At 44.1% G+C, this 23819-nt stretch overlaps 1 protein-coding gene across 6 annotated transcripts in view; it reads left to right on the plus strand.

Moving 5' to 3' along the window:
* The window catches only part of LOC134302927 (muscleblind-like protein 1), an 80515-nt gene that overhangs the window by 41375 nt on the left and 15321 nt on the right, over nt 1-23819 (plus strand). For 5 of the 6 annotated variants that reach the window (XM_062988187.1, XM_062988186.1, XM_062988190.1 and 2 more), the window contains exon 3: nt 23532-23702. In XM_062988187.1, coding sequence (XP_062844257.1) covers nt 23532-23702 — 171 coding nt within the window. Of the gene's footprint in view, nt 1-1502; nt 1512-23531; nt 23703-23819 lie in introns of those variants that run through there. The other variant, XM_062988192.1, reaches the window with a different exon arrangement.

The following is a 23819-nucleotide window of genomic DNA, read 5'->3' on the forward strand; positions in this document are numbered from 1 at the left end:
CTGATCGATGCCGATCGATGTGGGTGAGTGGATCTCCGGAAGGGTAGCGAGAGACAAAGGAACAGTGATAAAACAAAACGCGGTGCTGCCGCTCCACCCTTCGTACAGGAAAGGCCACCTCCGCATAAACACTCAGGACTCCCACACACACACTCGCTTACACACACACACTTCAGCTCAGTCAGCTGTTCTGTGCTCTATAAAATTAGATTTGAGTCCCTCCATCATATTGTTTTTATTCAATACTTAAGGGCGTCTGTGTGGAGCGCGATACCTCTTGACATTTGCTTAAAATTCAGACGCCCTGTGCTCTCAGTCCGAGGGCTCGTATAGACACGGCTCACCTCACTCTAGGGAAGGGAGGTTTGATTCACTTTTACACGCTTTTGTTTTTTAAGCGTTTTCCTCCCAATCTAGTTGTACCTAATGACCCGATCGCATTTCGTACCAGATGTCACAGCCCTCACGGTCTCCGGCATCAGTGAGCCTTGGCCGTACGACACGGTGTCAGCGGTTCGCACGGCGCTTTCCGCATCTCTGATGCCACCTCTCCCACTCGCTGCTCCTGGTTTTAGATTGGTGATCAGTACGGTGGGTGTGGAAGCTCTTGTGTGAGTTTGATCCTCTGAACCTGGTAGGTGTGTGTTGGTAGATGTTTCCAAAATCCATCCGTGTCTTACATAAGCTCATTTCACATCGTTGATTGCTCGGAGGCTCGAGTGTGATTTTATTTTTAGTAATGAATGAGTGTAATAAAAATGTAAAAATGTAACATCAAACACACTCGTGGACAATTTAGTGTCTCCAGTTCACCTCACTTGCACGTTTTAGGACTGTGGGAGGAAACCGGAGCTCCCGGAGGAAAACCCACACAGACACAGGGAGAACATGCAAACTCCACACAGAAAGGATCCGGACCTTTTGCCCAGTGATTCTGAGGAATCTGGACCAACCAGGACCAAATGAAACACACACACAGGCAGTGTTAGCTCAGTGCTTAAGGTACAGGGCTAGTAATCACTAGTCGCTGCCAGGTTTCCACTGTTGGGCCCTTGAGCAAGGCCCTTAACCCTCAGTTGCTTGCAGTGTATGTGGTCGCTTTGAATAAAAGCATCTGGCAGAAATGTAAGTGTAAGTAATACACCATGACCCGTGCACGCGCGTGTCAGGAGGCGTGAGGGAGAGTCAGGAAGTCGTTCAGCTGAATATCGATCTCACATTCAGCTCAGATGGACGCCGGAGACACAAATCCGTTCGACCAATATCCACACGTCCATCCCCGGGTCGTCCTTCAGCGTCCATCGGTTCTCACGTCTCTGTTCTGTAACTGAGACATCAGAGAGAATCAGGCTGTGAGATATGGAGGCTGATTGACCTGTCTGGCGCCGATACTGTCCATCGACACTTCCAGTCAAAGGTTCGGACGCGACTGTTTAAAACGAGCTGAACTCAGTGAGACGCGGTGAAGATGCTCAGCGGACGTTCTTCATGATGCTGGACAAACATCGCAGGTGATTATCGAAGGACTTGAGCGTACAAAAAGTTAATTTTACATAATACATTAGCTAAAGTATGTGGACACCTGAGGGTGAGCTGGTTGAACAGCCCATGGGCATTAATATGGGGATGACCACGCCTTTCTTCCAATTTAGTGTAGTCAATCTGTCTTCCACTGCTGGTGGATCCCTGATTGCAGTCGAGGTGGGTATATTGCCGCTCACGCCTCCTCCGACCCACGCACAGCCCTTAGCGGAACCCTTTTTAGCCCATACATTATGCACAGGCGCCTCTCTATCTGCTAATCAGGGTCCTTACACAGCGTTTGAACATTCACATAGTCCGGCCTTCCCGCCCTAGCAGAACCGTGTCTGCTGCAGGCACTGCCAATTATGCCCGCTTAACCGACCGGTGGCAACGCCGAGTTTCAAACCGAGGAGTTGCCTTCAGCGCTGAGGAAGCGTCGGACGCTCCCTCGTTATTCAGTCAGATTATCCACTTTGAGTACAGGGCTAGTAACCAGAAGGTTGCTGGGTCAAGCCCCACCACTGCCAGGTTTCCACTGTTGGGCCCTTGAGCAAGGAGTTCTATTTGTGTTTGATTCATTGGGTGAAATTCGGGAAACACCCTGGAAAGGTCACCAGTCCTTCACAGTTCCGAATCTGGACTCTTAGATCTTAAGCCATCAGTACAAAACTATAATCCCTGGAGCTCAGAGGTGATGGTTAAGTGGGTCAGCTGACCCGACCGGACGCTCCTTTTGTCAGTCCCAGTCCTTGTAAGTGATAAGTGGAAGCGAACCCGAGCCTACCGGCGAAACACACGCGACTCAATACAGATACAGCGTCAGGGTCGAGCGGAGTCATGTCAAATTGCAGCGAATCAGTTTCTAAGCGGCGCGTACGGCTCTCGGAAGAGGATTTGTTATCGGGGGGGAACGCCGGGGTGACCGGGGGCCGCAGCCGAATCCTAATGCCTGTAGTGCTGCTGCGGTGGCTGAATGATAGTGCTGAAATGTGAGCTGTGTAAGTCCCTGAGTCAAATAAATAAGAGAGATGGAGCAAGTCCCACTGGAGCTGAACTAATCCCACTCTTTACCTTCTCCGGCTCTGTGTGTGTGTGTGTGTGTGTGTGTGTCAGCACCTTTACTGAAAGCAGCAAAGCCTACACTGAACTACGTTTCAGAGCAGATGAAGTAGGGTAGATGAAGCAGGGCAGGTGAAGAAGAGCAGATAAAGCACGGTAGATGAAGCAGGATGGATAAAGCAGGACGGATGAAGTAGGATAGATGAAACAGGGCAGATGAAGCAGGATGGATAAAGCAGGGCAGGTAAAGCGGGACAGATAAAGCAGGGCAGATGAGGCAGGACAGGTAAAGCGGGCAGGACAGATAAAGCAGGACTGATGAAGCAGGGCAGATGAAGCCGGACATACGAAGCAGAGCAGATAAAGCAGGACAGATAAGGCAGGGCAGATGAAGCAGGACAGATAGAGCAGAGCAGATAAAGCAGGATGGATAAAGCAAGGAAGATTAAGCAGGACAGATAAGGCAGGAGTGATGAAGCAGAGCAGATGAAGCAGATCAGGTGAAGCAGGGCAGGTAAAGCAGGATGGATAAAGCAAGGTAGATGATGTAGGGCAGATAAGGCAGGACTGATAAAGCAGAGCAGATAAGGCAGGACAGATGAAGCAGGGCAGGTAAAGCAGGACAGATGAAGCAGGCCAGATGAACTAACTTGTTAGAAAGGTGCCATCCTGCATTAACTGCTTTGCTATGACCCGGTGAAACTGGGTGTATTTTAAATACCTGTCAGCAATGGGTCCAGCCAAAATAGCTTAATTAGGTTTAGGTAAAGTGTCTACATACTTTTGGCAGTGTGTGTGGTGTGGTGTGGTGTGTGTCATGTCTTACCAAGGAAGGTCTGAAGCCAGTGTGTTTTGTGAGGGTCTTTGTTCGACTGGCGCTGCCAGGCTGTTTAAATAAACAGTTGTCTCTATGAGCTGCATGGCTGCTGACATGGTTCGACGCGCACACACACACACACACACACACACACACACAGTACTGAGAAACTGAATCTATTCATTCATTTATGTTGCTGTTCTTTGTTAAAACACACTATGAAGCATTATAATGCTGTAATAACTCTGGTTCTCCGGCTTCTCGAACATTTTATAATCTAAAGAAATTGAGCGGGACTGGACCAAAGACATCTGTAGTGTTGGCCAGTGCATAATAAGTAAAATTAAATTAACAAATTTTAACATGCACAAATATGAAACGGCCCCTTGTGGAGGCTTTACGTTACATCTTGTAAACCACAGTGGGACCAGATTGCCACTATTTTTATTAATAAAGTATATTTCGCTTTGGTGCGTTGTTTGTGTTGCCAAAATGTGGGTCACTTGAAATAGAATTTGAAAAACCCTGATCTACAGGAGGGCAGGGGGACAGCCGGGTGGATTGTTTATCTTTGTACGCTTCACCTGTCAGTATGTCTGACAATCTAAAAATAAAACTCCTTTATGCCGCAGCTCTTTCAGTTTGTCCTGCAAGTGACCACTAGTGACCGTCCAGTATGCACCGTGATTCACAAATCCTTAATGTACATGCCTGATTTTAAACCCAAAATAAAAACTGAATTAATAGAGACCTGGACAGACATGTTTGCTTTACAAAAACGTCCGCTGGGCACACACACACACACACACACACACACACTCCGACCTCCACTGCCAACACAATCGCCACCTTTATTTCATCAGCGCTTGTCTTGGCGTCGCCGCACGACCCCGTCCTTTCTTCTCTCTCTGTTTAGTATTTTAATGAGATAAGAGGTCCTCAGTCGCTACCCGCTGCTCAAAAATCTCTAAAACAAACTCAGGAATGAAAAAAAGACTAAAATGGCAGATAACACAGAAGCTTTTCCGAGCGATAAAAGCCTAAGAATAGAAAAGCAGGACAAAGTCTGGCTAGAGACCAGCAGTGATACGGAGGAAGAGATTGAAACCGAGAGAGAGAGAGAAGGGGGGGATAAAACGAAATGAGTCCACATGTCACAATTACAGAACCCGGCTATTAGGCAATCAAACAGAAAAAAAGGAAATGAGGAGGAGGAGGAGGGGGAGCGATCTAAAAGATGTTAATTCCCTCGTGCTCTGCAGGACTTTTTCAATTTAGCCCAGATGAAAGTTCGGGAGGGAAATAATTACGACTAAAAGATGACGAGTGGCACCTTCATTCCTCTGCTCCTCTGGTTATAATCGCGGTGCGCTCTCTTTTGGTTTTTTCTTCCCCCGTTCAGAGGGATTAAACTGGATCAGAAAAAGAGTCTCAAGTCCTGATTTGGAGTCTCGGGTACAGCTGTCTGTGTCAGTTTATTTAACCCCTGAAAAACCTTTCAGACTAAAAATGTGTATTAATTATTCACCTAAAAATTCTATATATGCATCTCCCTCAATATTCCTCCCAATTTAGTCATATCCAATTACACAATTTGTATTTCCAAGCCTACTGCTGCAGACCTACACTCCTGACCTAGGAGAGCCCTAACTAACACACACACCCTTGTGCATTAACGTGTTAATCACGTGTGCATTAACAGACCACTTCCTTTCACCTGCTTAGGTGAGTGGGGATCTGTATCGCGTACTGAGAGATTTCCCATTCATTACATTACATTCACAGCATTTAGCGGACGCTTCTATCCAGTATACAGTCCAAGCAATTGAGGGTTAAGGGCCTTGCTCAAGGACCCAACAGTGGCAAAAACTGTGCCGAATCAATGATACGGATCACGATCCGCCAGCGACCCCTAACAGGAGCAGCCGAGGAGGATAGATAGATAGATAGATAGAGTCATATTTAGAATAGAATAGAATGCATTTATTTGTCATTTATATGTATACACGTGTACAATACAATAAAATCCGCATATCCCAGCTCATCAGAGCGCAGGGTCCTAAAGCCGAGAGGATTAAGGGCCTTGCTCAAGGGTCCAACAGTGGCTGCATGGCAAAACTGAGATTCAAACTCAACCTCTGGATTGATAGTCCAAAGCTCTACCCACTAGGCTACCACTGTCCCCAAAGTGTTTAGTAAATTAAATAATGTTCTGGGTAGAAAAAGGGTCATAACAAGTCTGTGAAGTGGAGAAAATAGAAACAAAGTGGTGTTGGGATCAGATCTGACTACACTGGACAAACTTTCCATTACATCTTCATCCAATCTAGACAAGATTCACATCTGATTATTCATTTGTTTGACAGTGTTAAAACCGTTTACATTTTTCCTCATCTTCTTCCTCTGCTTCCTCCTCATTTCTCCTCCATTTCTTCATGCACCAGTTCCCGAATCTCAGTCTCGTGTCTCCTGGATCCTCACAGCAGACGGAGGACGCAGGATTGTCCTTTGTTGTCCTGATTAATGAACTCTCGTCCGTCTGAGTAATTAGTTGCAGTTCTGTGGCTCTTGCGTGTGTTAAGGCGTGTGTAGCGAGCATCGAGGAACTGGAGACGTGCCACGTCCTCGTGGCGGATCTGAAGTCAGCGGGCACCTATTTATCACTGCGGGGTTTTGATGACTTTCCTTTTCTCTGACCTGCATCTACTTGTAGCGGCTGAGCACGGGGTTGGATAAATCCGATCGGTCTGATGAGACGTCTGGGGCTGTCACTTCCTGGAGGTCGACTGACGCCACGTTCTAGCTCTGAAATAAATGAGAGTATGTGAGATACGTGACCTTAGGAACCTCAAAAAGCTCAGCAGTTAAGGAAAGGGCTAGTAATCAGAAGGTCGCTGGTTCAAGCCCCACCACTGCCAGGTTGCCACTGTTGGGCCCTTGAGCAAGGCCCTCAACCCTCAATTGCTTGCGATGTATATTTAATGTCTCTCAATTGTCCTGCTTGGGCGGCACGGTGGCTAAGTGGGTAGCACTGTCGCCTCACAGCAAGAAGGTCCTGGGTTCAATCCCCAGGTGGGACAGTCTGGGTCCTTTCTGTGTGGAGTTTCTGTGTGCATGTTCTCCCCGTGTCCGCGTGGGTTTCCTCTGGGTGCTCCGGTTTCCTCCCACAGTCTAAAGACGTGCAAGTGAGGTGAATTGGAGACACTAAATTCTCCATGACTGTGTTTGATATAACGCTGTGAACTGATGAATCTTGTGTAATGAGTAACTACCGTTCCTGCCATGAATGTGACCAAAAGTGTAAAACATGACGTTAAAATGCTAATAAATAAACAAACAAACAAACAATTGTCCTGCTTAAAACGCCTTTCAGTCAAATTGAGCGCTTTGTGTTTGGAATATACAGCTACAAAACAATTCACATTTCACAAACACATCAGCGATCGCATCGTCGTTCAACGTGAGGAGCCGTAACGCCCGTACACGACTGTGTGGCAACCCGGGTCTCCCCGGACCGCGTACGGTTAAAGCTAGAATACGTGTGAAATGAGATGTTCCTCTTCAACACGCACGGAAATGAAACACAGCCGCTTGTCTGGCTTCAGTCTGTGCCTGGAGATGACATTACTCACAGGACTGTCTTGTCTTGTGTGCTTTTACTTCTAATGTAAGACGGGGACGAGTGGACGCTGCTGGGAAGCTTGTCAGAGCTACGTGGGGTGGTTAGCTGGATGGTGCTAGCTGAGTTGACAGATCCGTGCTGAAATATCCGGCCTCAGGCTGTAGCATCGTGTGTAAAGGTGTTGTTTGTTTGTGTGTAATCCGCTGGATGTATGAGCTAGAGATATCAGAGAGGATCATCATCAAGGCTAAGTTTAACAAACCCTAAAGCTTTATTTCATCCTGATCAAGTGCACGTTTTCCAGAACCCTTTTTTTTTTTTTCTTCTATTTTTCCAACCTTTTCCCCCCAATTTTCTCCCCCTAATCCAGTGACTGACGACGCTTCTCAACTGTCACACCCCCCCTCCGACACGTACAGTCAGTACAGACTGCATTTTTCACCTGCCTTCACGAGGCGAGTTCACATATACCGATCAGCACTGTGCACGGAGAGCCACACCCTGATCAGCATTATTCCTCAGCCCTGTGCAGGCGCCATCAATCAGCCAGACAGTTATGAGGACCCATGATCCGACTTGCCCCTAACCCTCTGAACAACAGCCAATCGTTCATTCCGCCGCCCAGTCCAGCCAGATGGCAGAGCTGAGATTCGATACGATGTATTCGAAAACCCAGCTCTGGTGTGCTAGCGTATTTTACCGCTGCGCCACCTGAGCGGCCCCAGAAAGCTCATTTTTATCTCAGCGTAAGATAATGGGTTTTATTCTGACCTTTACGAAGAGACGTCTGATCCATGTGCTTTGTATTTATGAGCAGTTGTTTGTACAGATATTCTTGCAAGAGAAATAGATTAGCATAATGGTTCAGGTCAGAATAATCACGCCAGACCGCTGAATGAAATCAGCATCGCTAAAGCACTGGAAAGAGCTGGACAGTTGTTTAAAGCTGCCATAAACAAAACTATACACACATTTCTTATACATATTTAGCTTAATACCGACTCTCACGTTATTGATACAAGTAGACGAACAGAAAGTAGTAGTTTCTTGACTTTCATATTTGAAACTGTAGTAGGCTGCACAGCAGCCTTGATTTTAACCCCAGTGAACACATTTGGGGTGAATTAATGCCATTCGACAGCTTGGCCTGACATACAAATGCTCCTTGGGCACAAATTCCCACAGACAATCCACAATCCTTTATAAAAAGCCTTTCCGGGTAACTAAAGCTGGTTATATTTGCAGGACAACAAGGAAAGTCGACTCCACATGAATGCACATGCCTTTGGAACTGGAATGGATACTTGAATTATAACTTACAGTCTGGCGTGCACATACTTTCGGTCAGTCCAGCACCAGCCAGGTTGTCCAGATGATATTAAGACATAAAAGAGCATCTACCCGGTCCACGCTTCGGTTCGAGCATGGTTGGCAGTGATGATGGACCGGGCTGGCCCATCATGGAGAAATTCTCCGGCCAGGCCGCGCTATCGATCCCCCTCTGGCCTCCTGAGAAAAATGAGGGGTTTTTTTACCCTCCTCCATTTGGCACATCGATAATGGGGAAGCGGTCAGCCCGGGCCGGTTTAAAGATTACTGATGTGGGCAAAAAGGCGAGCAGGCAAAAGGTCACCATCAGTCTGCTGACGTCTGAACTGAGGGAGTCATTATCACTGGCTGAAGCAACAGTACCGGTACAAGTACCTCTCTGTCTCTCTCTTTCTCTCTCTCTCTCCATCTCTGTTGGATGTGTTTTGGGTGGCATTAAAGGGGTATTAATAATAAACAAAGGGAAAAAGGGCGTGTGCCTGTCTCTCTTTCCAAATATCTGCCACCAGGACCTTTTTTGATTCCAGCATTTATCAAAAACGAATAACATTTTCCTGAGATAAATTATTCATGATACATAATCGATTCTTTAGATATTTGAAAAGCCTCGTATAAAATCGAACACAGGGTTGATGTCAGACATTTATATTATTATACATTATATATTATAAAAGACCACAGTGACTAAAAGTATGTGAACACCCCTGCTAAGATGATTTGACGAGTTTTAATTGGATGAGGCCTAAACAGAGCTCTGACCTCAACCCTAATGACCATCGATTGCATGCTATCTCATCTGACATCAGTCAGTGCTTTGACAGTGTTCACAGTCAAGCCAGCTTAATACAAGTCTTTGCTCTGGATGCTCTTTGGGCACAAATTCCCACATATACTCCATAATCCTTTAAAAAAGCCTTTCCAGGTAACTAATATATTTGCAGGACAATAAGGAAAGTCTGGAATTGTTACTGGATTTATAACTTGTCCAACAAGCTTACAGTCTGGCGTGCACATACTTTCGGCCAGTCCAGCACCAGTCAGGTTGACAGTGTTCACAGTCAAGCCAGCTTTAAGGTGCCGAATTTCTCTTGAGCTGCACCTTACATAAAACAAGCTTACTTACCCAGAATCGGTACCCCATCTCACTGGGGTTAAATTTCCTCACATGTCAGTACTTTGGAAATTTGTAAAGATGGAATAATGTTACAGGCTACAGCTGCTAGCAGTTAAGGTACTACACCAGTAATCAGAAGGTTACTGGTTCAAGCCTCACCACTGCCAGGTTGCTGCTGATACTCTGAATTGCTCAGATTGTAAACTGTCACAATACTGTAAGTCGCTTTGGATAATAGCGTCTGCTAAATGCTGAAAATGTAAATGTATTTCTTGCGGTCTTACCATGTTACAGTGTGTGTGTGTGTGTGTGTGTGTGTGTGTGGGACCTGTTGATAGCCGTCATAAGTGGATGGATAGCCGACGTGGTGTGCAGTAGTTTTCCATCAGATAAAACCCAGAGGGAATCTCTGCACTCCGCTTTGATTAACACCGATGTGAGAGCAGATTGCTCTCTCACTCTCTCTCTCTCTCTGTCTCTCTGTCTCTCTCTCTCTCTCTCTCTCTCTCGCTCACTCACTCTGCCTGGGTAATTCTCTCTTTGTGAATGAAGGAGTGAACAAATGGAGGAATGAAACGTAGGACAGGGATTAGAGCTGCTCGCCGGCGGGATCAGGAGGTGCACGGTTAATCCTTTCCCTTCTGTAAATGATCCTGCTGAGACGTGGCGTCTCTTCTTTTTGTGAGCTCTTCAAACTTCTGAAGCTCTCAAAGAGAATGAGAGGAATCTTCCTGTAAGCGTCTGCCAGTTCCTAAAGACGTTCACATTGCCAGAAGTATAGAGACAGCTTTTTAAGAGAGGAACACTGGCGGTAGATTGTGATATAGTAAGGAGGTTGTTTTATTGAATACGCTGCTACCTTTCTAGTCAACAAGTCACATTTATTTGTATAGTGGGTTTTTTTTGTACAATGGAAATTGTTTGGCCACTTTGGGCCCCCAGGTGGTGCAGTGGGATATTCCGCTATCACACCCGCGCTGAGATTCTGAACTCCTCAATTTGAAACTCGGCGTTGCCACCGATTGTCTGTGCATCATCTAGCAGGCATAATTGGCAGTGCCTGCAGCAGACACTAATTAAACACCGTGTCTGCTAGGGTGGGATGACCAGACTATGTGGGTGGGGTCTTCAAACGCTGTGCAAGGACCCATATTAGCAGATAGAGGCACTCTGCATGGGCAAAAAGAAGTATACTATTCTGACAGTATACTCTCTAAGCATTTGAAAGTTAAGGGCCTTGGTCAAGGGTTCAACAGTGGCAATTTGGCAGTGGTGTGGTTTGAACTATTAGTCTAGTGCCTTAACCACTAGGCTTCAACTGTCCTGCTTACTATTCTTCTCACATCTTTATGGATTTCATCTGGATCCATCGGTCACCTTCTGAAAGCATCCAGATGGTGGATTGGCTGCTTAAAATCTGACAAAGATTGAATAGATGAGCATCCATAAGTTAGTATTTCAGATAATCAGCTGCCACCAATCAGTGAGCTGCATTTAATTCTATTTCTCATCACAGGACTGAAGCATGTTCACTGCCCGACCTTTGAATTCACCAGGCGAGGGATTTCAGACTAGATCTCATGTCCTTCCAGTCCCCAGACCTTTCATCTGACACCCTGTTTTAATTGGTTAATACGATACATTAAAAATGTATCGGGTGATAAATGAGCTCCCTGATTTATTGTTCTTTTAGGATCTTTTGGCATTTTGGTTGAAGGTACCGAGGCACTGGTGTTGCCCTTTATGTCACTCACGCAGAGGTTAATATTAGCACCCCAGGTGGCGCCTCCTGCCTGTACTGCCAATGTTTTATTTCCTGCGTCCCTGGGGCTCTGCACATCACATCTCAGTGTCACTGTGTATTTTTATCCACCTTCCTGTCTGCCCCGGTTTCTTTCCCACACTACGTTAAACTGTCCTTGGCCAAAAGTATGTGGACACCTGACTATGAACTTAATAAGCATTGCATTACAATTCATTGGGCAGAATGATGGTAGTCATGTAGTCCTTTTTATACCAGCCTCTACTTTTATAGAAGGTATTTCTCGACCATTTGTATGGTCGGACACTGAGGTTGGGAGAATGCCTGGTTCACAGTCTACATTCCACTTCTCTTTTGTGTTGAGGCCACTCTGTACTGGTCACTAGACTTTTTCCACACCAAACTCATCAAACCAAGTGCTTATAGACCTCAATTGTTTCAAACCATGTGTTTATGGACCTTGGATGTGTTTAGGTATATTTTACACAGTCCCCTAGGGCAGGACAGGAAAGGACCTTCCCCAAGCTGTTACCATAAAACTGACGTACATTGTATATTATTGTATATTATTTTAAACGTCTTGGGAGGGGTGTCCACATATCTTAAAGCCATATAGTTTATTAAACCCCAATGATGTGAGTAGCATTAAACAGCTGGATTAGATGTTGTTGGTGTGTCTCTGATGTTCTCAGTCAGCTGATGATGGGAGGAATAAAAGGACGCATTGTAATTACCAAGAAAGCTCTGTGGTGATGATAGCGGTTTTTAAAGATAGATGTTTTAGTATTTAAGGAATGGGGTACTGATAACTACTGCCCACTGTTGTCTGTCGTCACATCCAGTGTGAAAAAAACCACTGTTCCATGTACGTTTAATAGGATTAGTCAAATTAGCCCTGTTTATACACGAGTGCATGTGTGAATTTTCCACAATGACGGGAGATGAAAAACATCATGTGATATGATGTCACAGATCTGTGTGTGTGTGTGTGTGTGTGTGTGTCTGTGTGTCTGTGTGTGTCTTCAAAGCATTATTTACCTTTTTCAGCAAACGTCTCTGTCTTACAGTGAGCATTAAAAGATAAAAGACTGTAAAAGTTAGTGGTGGTAGCATTATACTACAAAAAATAAACTCTAACCCTTTACACTAAATCCTTAACCCTAGCCCTAAATCTATTCCTAGCCCTAACCCTACCCCTTAACCCTAGCCCTAACCCTACCCCTAGCCCTAACACTTAACCCTAACACTTAACCCTAGCCCTAACTCTATCTACCGCCACCACCAAGTTGCCACTGTTGGGTCCCTGAGCAAGGCCCTTAACCCTCAATTGCTCATTGTGTTCTGCTCATTGTGTAAGTCGCTTTGGATAAAAGCGTCTGCTAAATGCTGCAAATGTAAATGTAACACTTAATCCTAGCCCTAATCCTAGCCCTAACCCCAGCCCTAACCCTACCCCTTAAGCTTAGCCCTAACACTTAATCCTAGCCCTAACCCCAACCCTAGCCCTAACCCTAATACTTATACTCAGCCCTAACCCCCAACCCTAGCCCTAACCCTAGCCGTAACCCTACCCTTAATTCTAGCCCTAACCCTAATACTTATACTCAACCCTAACCCCCAACCCTAGCCCTAACCCTACCTTTAACCCTAGCCCTAACCCTACCCCTTAACCCTAGCCCTAACCCTAACACTTAAACCTAGCCCTAACCCTACCCCTTAACCCTAGCTCTAACCCTAACACTTAACCCTAGCCCTAACCCTAACACTTAAACCTAGCCCTAACCCTACCCCTTAAACCTAGCCCTAACCCTAACACTTAATCCTAGCCCTAACCCTAACACTTAACCCTAGCCCTAACCCTAACACTTAATCCTAGCCCTAACCCTAACACTTAACCCTAGCCCTAACCCTAATACTTATACTCAGCCCCAACCCTAGCCTTAACCCTACCCCTTTACCCTAGCCCTAACCCTACATTTAACCCTAGCCCTAACCCTACCCCTTAACCCTAACCCTAACCCTTAACCCTAGCCCTACCCCTTAACCCTAACCCTACCCCTTAACCCTAGCCCTACCCCTTAACCCTAACCCTAACACTTAACCCTAGCCCTAACTCTAGCCCTTAACCCTAGCAGTATACCCTAACCCGAAATCCTAACTCTAAACTTAACCATAGCCAAAACTTAACCATGTACTAAATATATTAATAATTTGAAAATTAAATTCCCTAGTAAAACAAATTGACATTTCAAACAAGTGTGTAAAAAAAGACTTCATGGCGCTGTACATTACACACACACACACACACACACACACACACACACACACACACACACACACACCTGGGTTCCACTTTGCTCTTCAGGATGTGGACGTGAAAATGGCTCGACACTTTTTTCAATCGCTTCAGCAGATCAGTGATGTCAGAGAGTGTGAAATATACGAGCATGTCATCTGACACCTGAGTCCTACGGCAGCGCTGCTAACACACACACACACACACACACACACACACACACAGACAGAACAGTACACACACACATAAACACCTTCACATGCACACACAGAACAATACACACACGCCAAACAATACATACACACATCTTTCTGCACAGGCATGTAGGCAGTGTGTGTGTGGTAGACCTGACCAGCTGTTACACACTCTCACTTTTATGATCGGCTCAGTTCAGAAGGTCAAACATCTTACCTAAGTACAAAAACCATCACACACACAAACACACACACACTTTACATTCCAAAATTCCCAGGGAGGTGCACTTGTGTTGTGCTTTTCAACCTGAGGGCTGTGGCCCCCTAGTGTGCTGTGGTGGTACTAACAGGTGGGGGGATTTATAGTTGACATGGGTTTAACCCCTGATGTACTGTGTACATTTGCCTTGATCAATCATTCAAGCCCCTCACTAGTGGTGCACATCAGACGGAAGGTTTCTCCAGGGCGAAGCTCAGTCAAAGTGCTTTTATTAACAAATATCTTCATCATATAACGTACACGCCAGATTTAACTGTTAGCTGCAGCTTTGTATGATTGTTTAGCTACCAATAAACTGCCAGTTTCTCAGCAAAACCTTTGATTAGCCACTTATTTCAGCCTTTCTGTGGATGTTTTTCAACACAAATGTAGCAAAATAGCACACGTTGATTTATATCACAACTTGGCCAGTTCGTGCCACATGGAAAGTGTCAGCTTCTGACTTCATTGACGTTTACTTTTTCGGCATTTAGCCGACACCTTTATCCAAAGCGACTTACAGTAGTGTGACAGTATACAGTCTGAGCAATTTAGGGTTAAGGGCCCAACAGCAGCAACCTGGCAGAGGTAGGGCTTGAACCGGCAACCTCCTGATTACTAGTCCAGTACCTTAATCGCTAGGCTACAGCTGCCCTAACACACTTCCGTGGTTGTTCATGTGGAGCGTCCTGGTGAGAAACTCGTTTTTACGAAGGGAAAATGATGTATTCGACCAGACAGGAGTCGTCCCTCTCACTACGGGAACAAGAGGAGAACCCTGACTGACCTTCAGTCCCTCAGACACAGCCTGACCAGTCTACAAAACCTGATGAGATGCCGTAAAAGCAACCCACATTTTGTCCACGATTTTTACCGAGACCCAGGCAACACAAATGACCCAGACATCAAAACAAACCACAAAGTGAAATATACCTAATTAATAAAAGGCGGCAATCTGGTCCCACTGTGGTTTACCAGATGTATTGTAAAGCCTCCACAAGGGGGCGCTCGTGTACAAGTTTATTTTATTCAAGTTTATTTCATTATTAATATTTTCTTTTTGGCTTGCGACCCACCCTGGCGTTAAAGACTGCTGTGCCACATTAGTGCCCGGTGTACTTCTGACTTCTGACTCCACCCAAAAGTTTAAAGACACCCATTCAGGTTTGTTTAAGTCTAGAAAGTCTCGGGTTTGACTTGAGATTTTTTCTCAGACGTTAATTATTTCTAATGTGTTTTACAGACGAGAGTTTTTTCTGAAAGAAATGCGAAGGCTCTACGCATAACTCCTGATTAGACTTTGAGCGGTCTAGACATCCAGTCCTGAGCATCTCAGACTCTACGGTTATTTTTTCTCTTTCATTCTCTTTCTCTTTCTTTCGATTGTTTGGTTTGCTGGCTGTGACTGTGAGGGTGTTTTGAAAACGCTGACCTTGTTGAAAACACAATCCTGCACCAGATTCTTTCTTCTCGCTCTACGTCTATGTCCAGTCCTGCTCGTCCTCCCCCTCGTTCTCGTTCCCCCATCTACCGAATTCCAGCCGAGAGATATCTGCTATAATCAGGCCAAGGTGATTTATAACAGCCTGGCGCTCTATATAGACGCATTTTTATAACCCCTCGCTGCATATGATCTCCTTGTGGCGTATTCTCCATCCACTCCAGCTTTAGCTCTAGCTTTCTGCAGTCCACCCACATTTTGCTCTAGAGCAGATGCTGTGGAAAACATTCCCGCTGTAAACACCATTTAACCAGTCGTTAGTTTGTATGTATACCTGGCCTCTGACATATCGATGCACAAACACACGTTCACGTTTCCGCACCAGTTCATATCGGTGTAGCAGATCTGGCGCATGATTGACAGACTAACAGCCCCGGATACGTCTGTTCCAGTTCTCTTGCTAAGATTAGATCCGTGCTGCGAGCGGGTGAAGAATACACACGACGTGCACTCTGGCCTACTAACCCAAGTATCAATTTACCAGTCACATAAACACCAATTTTAGACGCAGAAGGCTTCCATCAAGCAGCCTGATTGTATATGACATCGCAGCTGCGGTGAAACCAGGCTGGTTTAAAGAAGCCAATATACAAACCTGAGTAAAAACAATAAAACAATAATAGTGTAACGGCTCCACATGCTGCACAGACCTCCATCACTCCGACAAGTGTGCATTTACATCAGTTTCATATATGAATATTAACACACTGACCTACTTTATTACCCGTCTTTGTGTAAAGAAGAAGAATTATTTGTCACATGTACATATTCAGTACAATGAAACTCTTTCTCCGTATATCCCAGCTTGTTTGGAAGTCTGGAGCAGACAGGGTTAAGGGCCTGGCTGCATAGCAAAGCCTGTACTTAAACCCACAATCTTCTGACTGATAGCCCAATGCTCTACCCACTAGGCTACCACTGTCCCAATAAAACAGACATCATCTAGCCATATCAGCAGAGGCCATAACTGCAGCAGCAATCAGGAATCCCTTCACCCTTCTTTCCCTCGGACACAGTCAATCATGTCTGTGTAGGTGCCCAACCGGCTAATAGCAGAGCTGATATTCGAACTCGAGAGCTCGAGATCGCATCGTGTTTTACCGCAGCGCCGCCCGAGCACCAACAGTTGGTCATTTCTTAGAGATGGAAGACCAGATTAGATTTGCACTCCTTGAGGGAGCAACATCTACTGTTTGATTGAGGCATTGATTGGTTAAAGCTTTCTATAGGAATCCACCACTGTCCGGTAAAAAGAAGTGATCCAGTTAGGGTCACGGGGGGGGGTACTGGAGCCTATCCCAGCTTTTTAATGGGCGCAAGGCACACAGTAACACCCTGGGCGAGGTGCCAGTCCATCACAGGGCAGACACACACACACACATACACCCACACATGGGGAGAACATGCAAACTCCGCACAGAAAGGACCCGGACCGCCCCGCATGGGGATCGAACCCAGGACCTTCTTGCTGTGAGGCGATAGTGCTACCCACTGAGCCATCGTGCCACCCGTTATAATTTTTAGTTCAATTTAATTTTGTGTATGTATAATTTGTGTAAATCATGTTTATTAAAATTAATTTCCAGACCACACAAGGTGCTGACCACAAGTCTGGTGCCTCTCAAGTTTTTACCTGCCACTATCGCTCTTGGCTTGCTCAACGGGGGTTTTTGGTCTGTCGGTCCTGGATTCTGTAAAGTAGCTTTGAGATCATATGTACTGTAAAAAGCGCTATAGAAACTAGCAGGTTTTCTTAAATACATATTTTCTTAGGGGGTTAAAGCTTCCTGCAGCACATTTAATTAATCGTGACATTTTTATTCACATTCACCAAATGGGCCGTCATTTTGGAACAGACTGTACAGGAAGACATCGTTAGAAACATATGGGTCATTACTTCTGTCCACAGTTTTTTTACAACGCCATAGAAGGAAGATTCTCGAGGGTTCGTTTGCGACGTTGCAGCATGATCGGTGTAAGGTAGTCCGTCTTGCTCTCAGGCACTTGCTCAATCTATCTCTCAACACACACACACATAACGACAGCTATGATTGAGGACAGCACCTGCCAGTTGACATCAGGCTATAAAATAATAAACCTCATCCATCCACCATAGATGAGCGTCTGCGGTTTAAAACTGGAGTAAGAGCTCACATAAATAAGTGTGTTTAAAAGCCGGTTTCATGCTAGGATTCAAATCATTTTTTCAAAGCTTTTTAATATTTCATAAGTCAAAGAAGTTCTAAAAAGACTTTTTGAAGCGTCTCAGCCTACGCTGCAAAGACGATGTACGATTCTATCTCATACAGCACTAATCAAGGGCTATCTGCTGAAGTTTAATCACGTCTAAGGGTTTATTTAATTTGACTAACCAACTGAAGTCAAAAAGAGGGATTCACACTTAACAGCAGCACCATTTACTGAGCCTGAACATGTTTTATTAACATGAGAGTCAGTGGCAAAGTAAATTAACTAAAGTAACTAAATTGTTTGGAATAAATTCGGTGGAGTCCTGCACATTTTGGATAGATAGATAGATAGATAGATAGATAGATAGATAGATAGATAGATAGATAGATAGATAGATAGATAGATAGATAGATAGATAGATAGATAGATAGATAGATAGATAGATAGATAGATAGATAGATATGAAGATTTTTAGTGTCCTACTTAATAACTCCGACACTCCTATTGTTTATTGTTTCTTCATATTTACAACAAAATGAGACAAAAATCTATATTAACATCTCACAGAGAAAAGGCAATCTATAGCATTTTACTTCCCACTCTGCAAATACAAATGACATTACTAAGAATTCATGTCCTCGTGACCTCCAACCTTATGAAAAACGAGTTCTGTCTCTTTCTCTCTGACATAAACAGATATGAAGAATTTAAAATAGCTTAGCACGTTTTTTTTACAAGATTTTGTACATATCTGCTACATAGGGCGGTGGTAGCTTAGTGGTTAAGGTACTAGAGTAGTTAGCAGAAGGTTGCCGGGTTAAACCCCACCACCTTTGCCACTGTTGGGCTACTGAGCAAGGCCCTTAACCATGAACTGCTTGAATTGTTTTCAGTCACAACTGTAAGTCGCTTTGAATAAAGCATCTGCTAAATGTAAACAAATGAACATTGTCCTAAACTGAACTAATCTATTAGTGACGAAATAATTTTTATATTTGTTTGTCACAGAAATTGTTTATAGCAGCATAACTCTGGTGTAATGATGAAGCATGTCACAAGCTCAAAGCAGCTGTATATCCTTGCTAAATTGTAAGATTGATCCCATTACGGTTAGCAAATAAAATTATAGCTGACTTAGCTGTTCAGGTGGGCATCAACAGCCTTTGTTTGTCTTCCCCTGTTTCACCCGTCTGTTTGTAAACAACTTAATTTCCCTAACTAATGCTCTTGTTCCTCTTTACAATAACGAATCGTCAGGAGTCACCTAATGTTTGTAAAAGAATCCCTAACTGTATTGTTTTATAGTGTGTAATGGATTATCACTGTCTGTGTTTAGCATGCTAAACACTTAATCCTGTTCAACCGCATGTACTGTGGTATTTATCAACGCTGTAAAGTGTGGCGCTTTCTCTGCTGTTAGCAAATGTAGGACTTTGCTGATACACATACTGAGATTTGGACGTTTAATTAAACCAGTTTAATGATGGTTAAAGAACCAAATAGAGATGTAGCAAAGAATACTAGAATTTTGATAATGACTGTACAGACAGGTTGGCTATTTTAATAGGACTGGATATTTTTTTATTTTTCCACCTAGCTGGATAGCGATGTTGTGTAAATGTAGGTTAAACATAGAAGAATGTGTTTAAATGAATCTCATGATGTCTTACAGCTATTAACAGTCCTCTTTAGGTAATGCTACAGCATCTCAGTGGGACTTGACACTGAAAAGACGCTAATCCTATTAACTATTCCATTGATTCATGTATCCTTTTTCCAGGTCTTTGCATTAAGACGACCCTAAAATTATTTAGTATTTTTTATTATACAATTCTCTTGTAGTCCGGGCATTAAGCCAGCAAATCAAGCCTAAACCATGTTGTTCCTGCGATGATTTACACTTAGGATGAGGCTGTTTTGTTGTTGTGCTATGGTTTATTTACTATCTTTTTACAAAACCTAGAGTTGTACGTTTCCGCCCAAACTAAATCATTGTAAAATGTAGAGATGATATTTTACAAATCTGAAATGTGTGTGTGTACGAATGTTGTTGGAAAACAGTGGACACTGAAACTGATTTCTGCACCATTAAAAGCCACACTTGTTGACAATTTTCCCCAGACTCCATATCTCATTACGACGATGGCAGCCGGCCTTGAGAGACCAAAGGCTATCAGAAGTGACCGACCGAGATGTGCTTTTCCTGAAGTGTTCTGAAAACGCAGGGTTCATAAACACCCTGCGACTGTAAGCTACTCATGCCGTAGATGGACCTGCGGATTGAGTGGCTGGAGAACAGAGGAAGAAAGGAGAACACCAGAATCCATTTGTACTGTTATTTGGACTGTTTGATGGAAGCGGACCGTCGGGCCCATTTAAATGCTCATCGTTCGGAGAGAGTGGCTCTCGTTTCCATTCCGGAGAGATCGATTTATTCCACCACTTGCTGCTTCTGTGATTGGATAGTGAATTCTGGATCTGGCAGCTCTGTCCCCAGAACCCAGTGAAATGAACACGATGAAATTCTTGTTCCTGGGTTAGACGGACGGAATTCAGAAATGCTGCTTAGACTTTCTATATTTTCTATTAGATTGGATTCTGAATCCACCTGCTTGAATTACCGCACATTCATTTTAAACTAATGGAAGGTTATTTCGAGTCAAGCTAATGCAGAAAGGAATTATGCCGGTAATGGAGGCGAACGCAGCCATTCCCGGGGCTGCGGGGAACAGCCATGTAGAAGGAAATGAATTTAGCAATTAGTTAAAATCAATAGCATGGAGAGTTAAATAAGGTTAACCACAGAGAGGGCTGAGACCTGTCATTAGGAGATCGGCCAATCAGCTCACGCTGCTGCGCAGTTGCCGGGCAGATTTACGAACGCAGCAGCCAGTCATAACAGGGGGGCGGGGCTTCACCAGGCAGCAGGGAGGAATGGAGAACGGAATGGTGGATGAAATTAAACTACCAAACATGGTAGTAGTTTCAGATTAAGTCTGAAACAGCAAATTAAAATGAATTCTACAGTCGGTCCAGCCACACATAGCGTCCGAATGAGAGGATATCATGTCAGTGTTTTAGTCTGGGGCTGTAGGGGTCATCAACTGTGTCCTGTGTGATAGCCCTTGTTTGCTCGTGGGTAATTACTTACTGCCTGATGGCTGACGACACACTTCTCTCCTCACACACATAAACGCTTTCCAAATACGCAAACACCCACAATCCCTTCTGGCCAGATCTGTTCAGTATTCACGGGGAGTGAAGCACAAGACAGCATGGGACTGCTTAGAGTATGAAGGTGCAAAGTGAGAGAGAGAGAGTGTGTGTGTGTGTAATAGGGATTAAGTAAAAGCTTTATGGCTTTAAATTGTGTGTCCTTTAATGCCGTACAGTGAGCATTCTTTATTAAACAAAAAGAATTGTATTGTTTGGTGATCATTCGGGTTGCAAAAGTACCAAATCCGTATCCAGTATGAGGGTCTGAAAAAGACAATACTGACACCATCATTTCTGGTCAACCGGTTCCTGGTTGTAAAACTAAATATGTTTTATTTATTTATTAGGATTTTAACGTCATGTTTTACACACTTGATTACATTAAGTTTAATATCAAACACAGTCATGGATAATTTTGTATCTCCAGTTCACCTCACGTGCATGTCTTTGGACTGTGGGAGGAAACCGGAGCTCCCGGAAGAAACCCACACAGACACAGGGAGAACATGCAAACCCCACACAGAAAGGAATTGAACCCAGGACCTTCTGGCTGTGAGGCGACAGTGCTACCCACTGAGCCACCGTGCCACCCTAAATGGGGTTTATGTTTTGAGAAATATACCCACAGTAATTTTCCAAATGTGCAACCAAACCATAACCAACTGCAAACAATGTCATCCTCTCTAGCATATACGATTACAATGTTAAATAAATCAAAGCCAAAACTGTATCGTTTATTTTACTAGTTCATTAAGTTTCAATTCAGTGTTTAAATCTTATTGGGAGCGTGTGTTGTTGGATTTGCAGTCCATACAATTAGTAACAGTGTACTGGGAAAGTGGAGCTTTTGTCTATCAATCGTAAGGTTGTGGGTTAAAATAAAGTCTCAGTTATGAAGTCACTGTTGGGTCCTTAAGCAAGGCCCTTGACCCTCTCAGCTTTAGTACAATAACAATGACTGACCCTGCTGTATGACCCCAGCTCCCAAACAAGCATGGACATGTAAAAAAAGATTTTTATTGTACTGTACAGTATATGTGTTTATGTATATATGACAAATACAGGCGTTCCACCTCCCCTCCAGCATGATCAGTTCTTATTATTAGTTAGTTATTATTATCATTATCACATTGTCTTTAGATTCTTTTAGTTTATCCTCCACTTTATATCTATCAGAGTATTTACTGATTATTTCCACAGCGCTGTTAGTGTGCATGCCCATTCCTACAACGTTTTCAGTTTCACAAATTCTAAATGTCAAACTGTCAAATCATGATTAACTTAAACGTGTCGAGTCCTCCGAGAGCCGAACAAGAAAATTATGATCGCTAAAATACAAAGAACAAGTCATAACCAGATTCCATAAACAAAGTGTCGAGGGAAAGTCTATTCTCCACAGATTTAAAGGTTTTCCCCAAAATGTCTGATCCTGATGTGTATTATTATATAAAGTGTTTACTTTTTTATCTTTAAGCAAGGCTGATGTATCTATAACTTCCAAACCTCAACTGTTAACTGGAAGTGTGAACATTTACATTTTCAGCATTTAGCGGACGGTTCTATCAAAAGCGGCTTACAGTACTGTGACAGTATATACTGTCTATGCAATTGGGGGTTACGGGCATTGCTCAAGAGCCTAATAGTGACAATCTGGCAGTGGTGTGGCTTGAACCAGCGACCTTTTGCTTACTAGTCCTAAGCACTAAGCTACAACTGCCTTAACTGCCTTAAAAGTTCATTTCCAGCCTGAAAGATCATCCAAAAGGTAAACAGCATTATTTCGTTTTTATTTTGACATAAAGTATTGTACAAGAAAATAAACTGAGTGCATCCCCCTTGTTTACCACAGATTGGTTAGCTTCTGGGAATATTGACATCACTTCCTGTGCTTCCTGATTATCCATTAAAACCATTCAAATGTAGTTAAAGTTATAAACGGGTTTGATGCCCCCTGGTGGTCAGCAGATATACACAGTCACATTTAACTGTGAATTATCCAGAGTTACTAAGTACACTCCAAGCAAGGGTGTTAAGGGCTGTGCACAAAGGCCCAACACTGGCCATGTGGCAGTGGAGGGGGGCCTGAACCAGCGACCTTCAAATGATTAGTCCGGTACCTTAACAACTGAGCTACCGCTGCCCATTCCCCTGCTACTGCTTACTGTCCGTATGGAGTGTGGAACTGGACTGTATTTTCATACACCTAGTAGTAATATGTGTTGCAGAAACTGAACTGAACTCAGTAATCATGTATACCGAGGTGTGAAAAAGTAAGTGCACCCTTTCTGGTATTCAGTAATACTTTCCCCTTCTCTCTTTCTATCCGTCCTTCAGCATAATGAGATATGTACAGAGCTAATCTGATTTACAGCCTTTACGGCAGCCACTACGTCTCAGGCATTGGCAGGGGGAGGTGATATGAAAGGAGGGGTGAACAAAGCAACAGATGGAGGTGTTAAATGTGGAGGATAATTGTGATGTAGGCAGGAGCAACAATGGAGGACGCAAAAATGAAAAACGATCAATATTTCTTTGACCTGCGAGTGCATAATTTCGTGTGACTCATGCGCTTTTCCTCTAGCTGTAAAATTGAATCGGCTCTAATTGAAAATTCGGGAGCATAACTCTTCCTCGCTTTCTGATTTAAGGGCCGCTGCTCCAGAGAGAACTGCAAGTACCTGCACCCTCCACCCCACCTGAAGACGCAGCTCGAAATCAATGGCAGGAATAATCTGATCCAGCAGAAGAACATGGCCATGCTGGCCCAGCAGATGCAGCTGGCCAACGCCATGATGCCTGGCACACAGCTCCAACATGTGGTACGACACGCACCCACCGAGTTCATCCTCACTGACCCTCTCGTATTACCACAATTACCGTCCTGCATCGTGAACGTCACCGTGAAATCAGATTAGTGATAATCGGACACCAGATAT

The sequence above is a fragment of the Trichomycterus rosablanca genome, chromosome 25, assembly GCF_030014385.1.
Source record: "Trichomycterus rosablanca isolate fTriRos1 chromosome 25, fTriRos1.hap1, whole genome shotgun sequence".
NCBI lineage: Eukaryota > Metazoa > Chordata > Actinopteri > Siluriformes > Trichomycteridae > Trichomycterus > Trichomycterus rosablanca.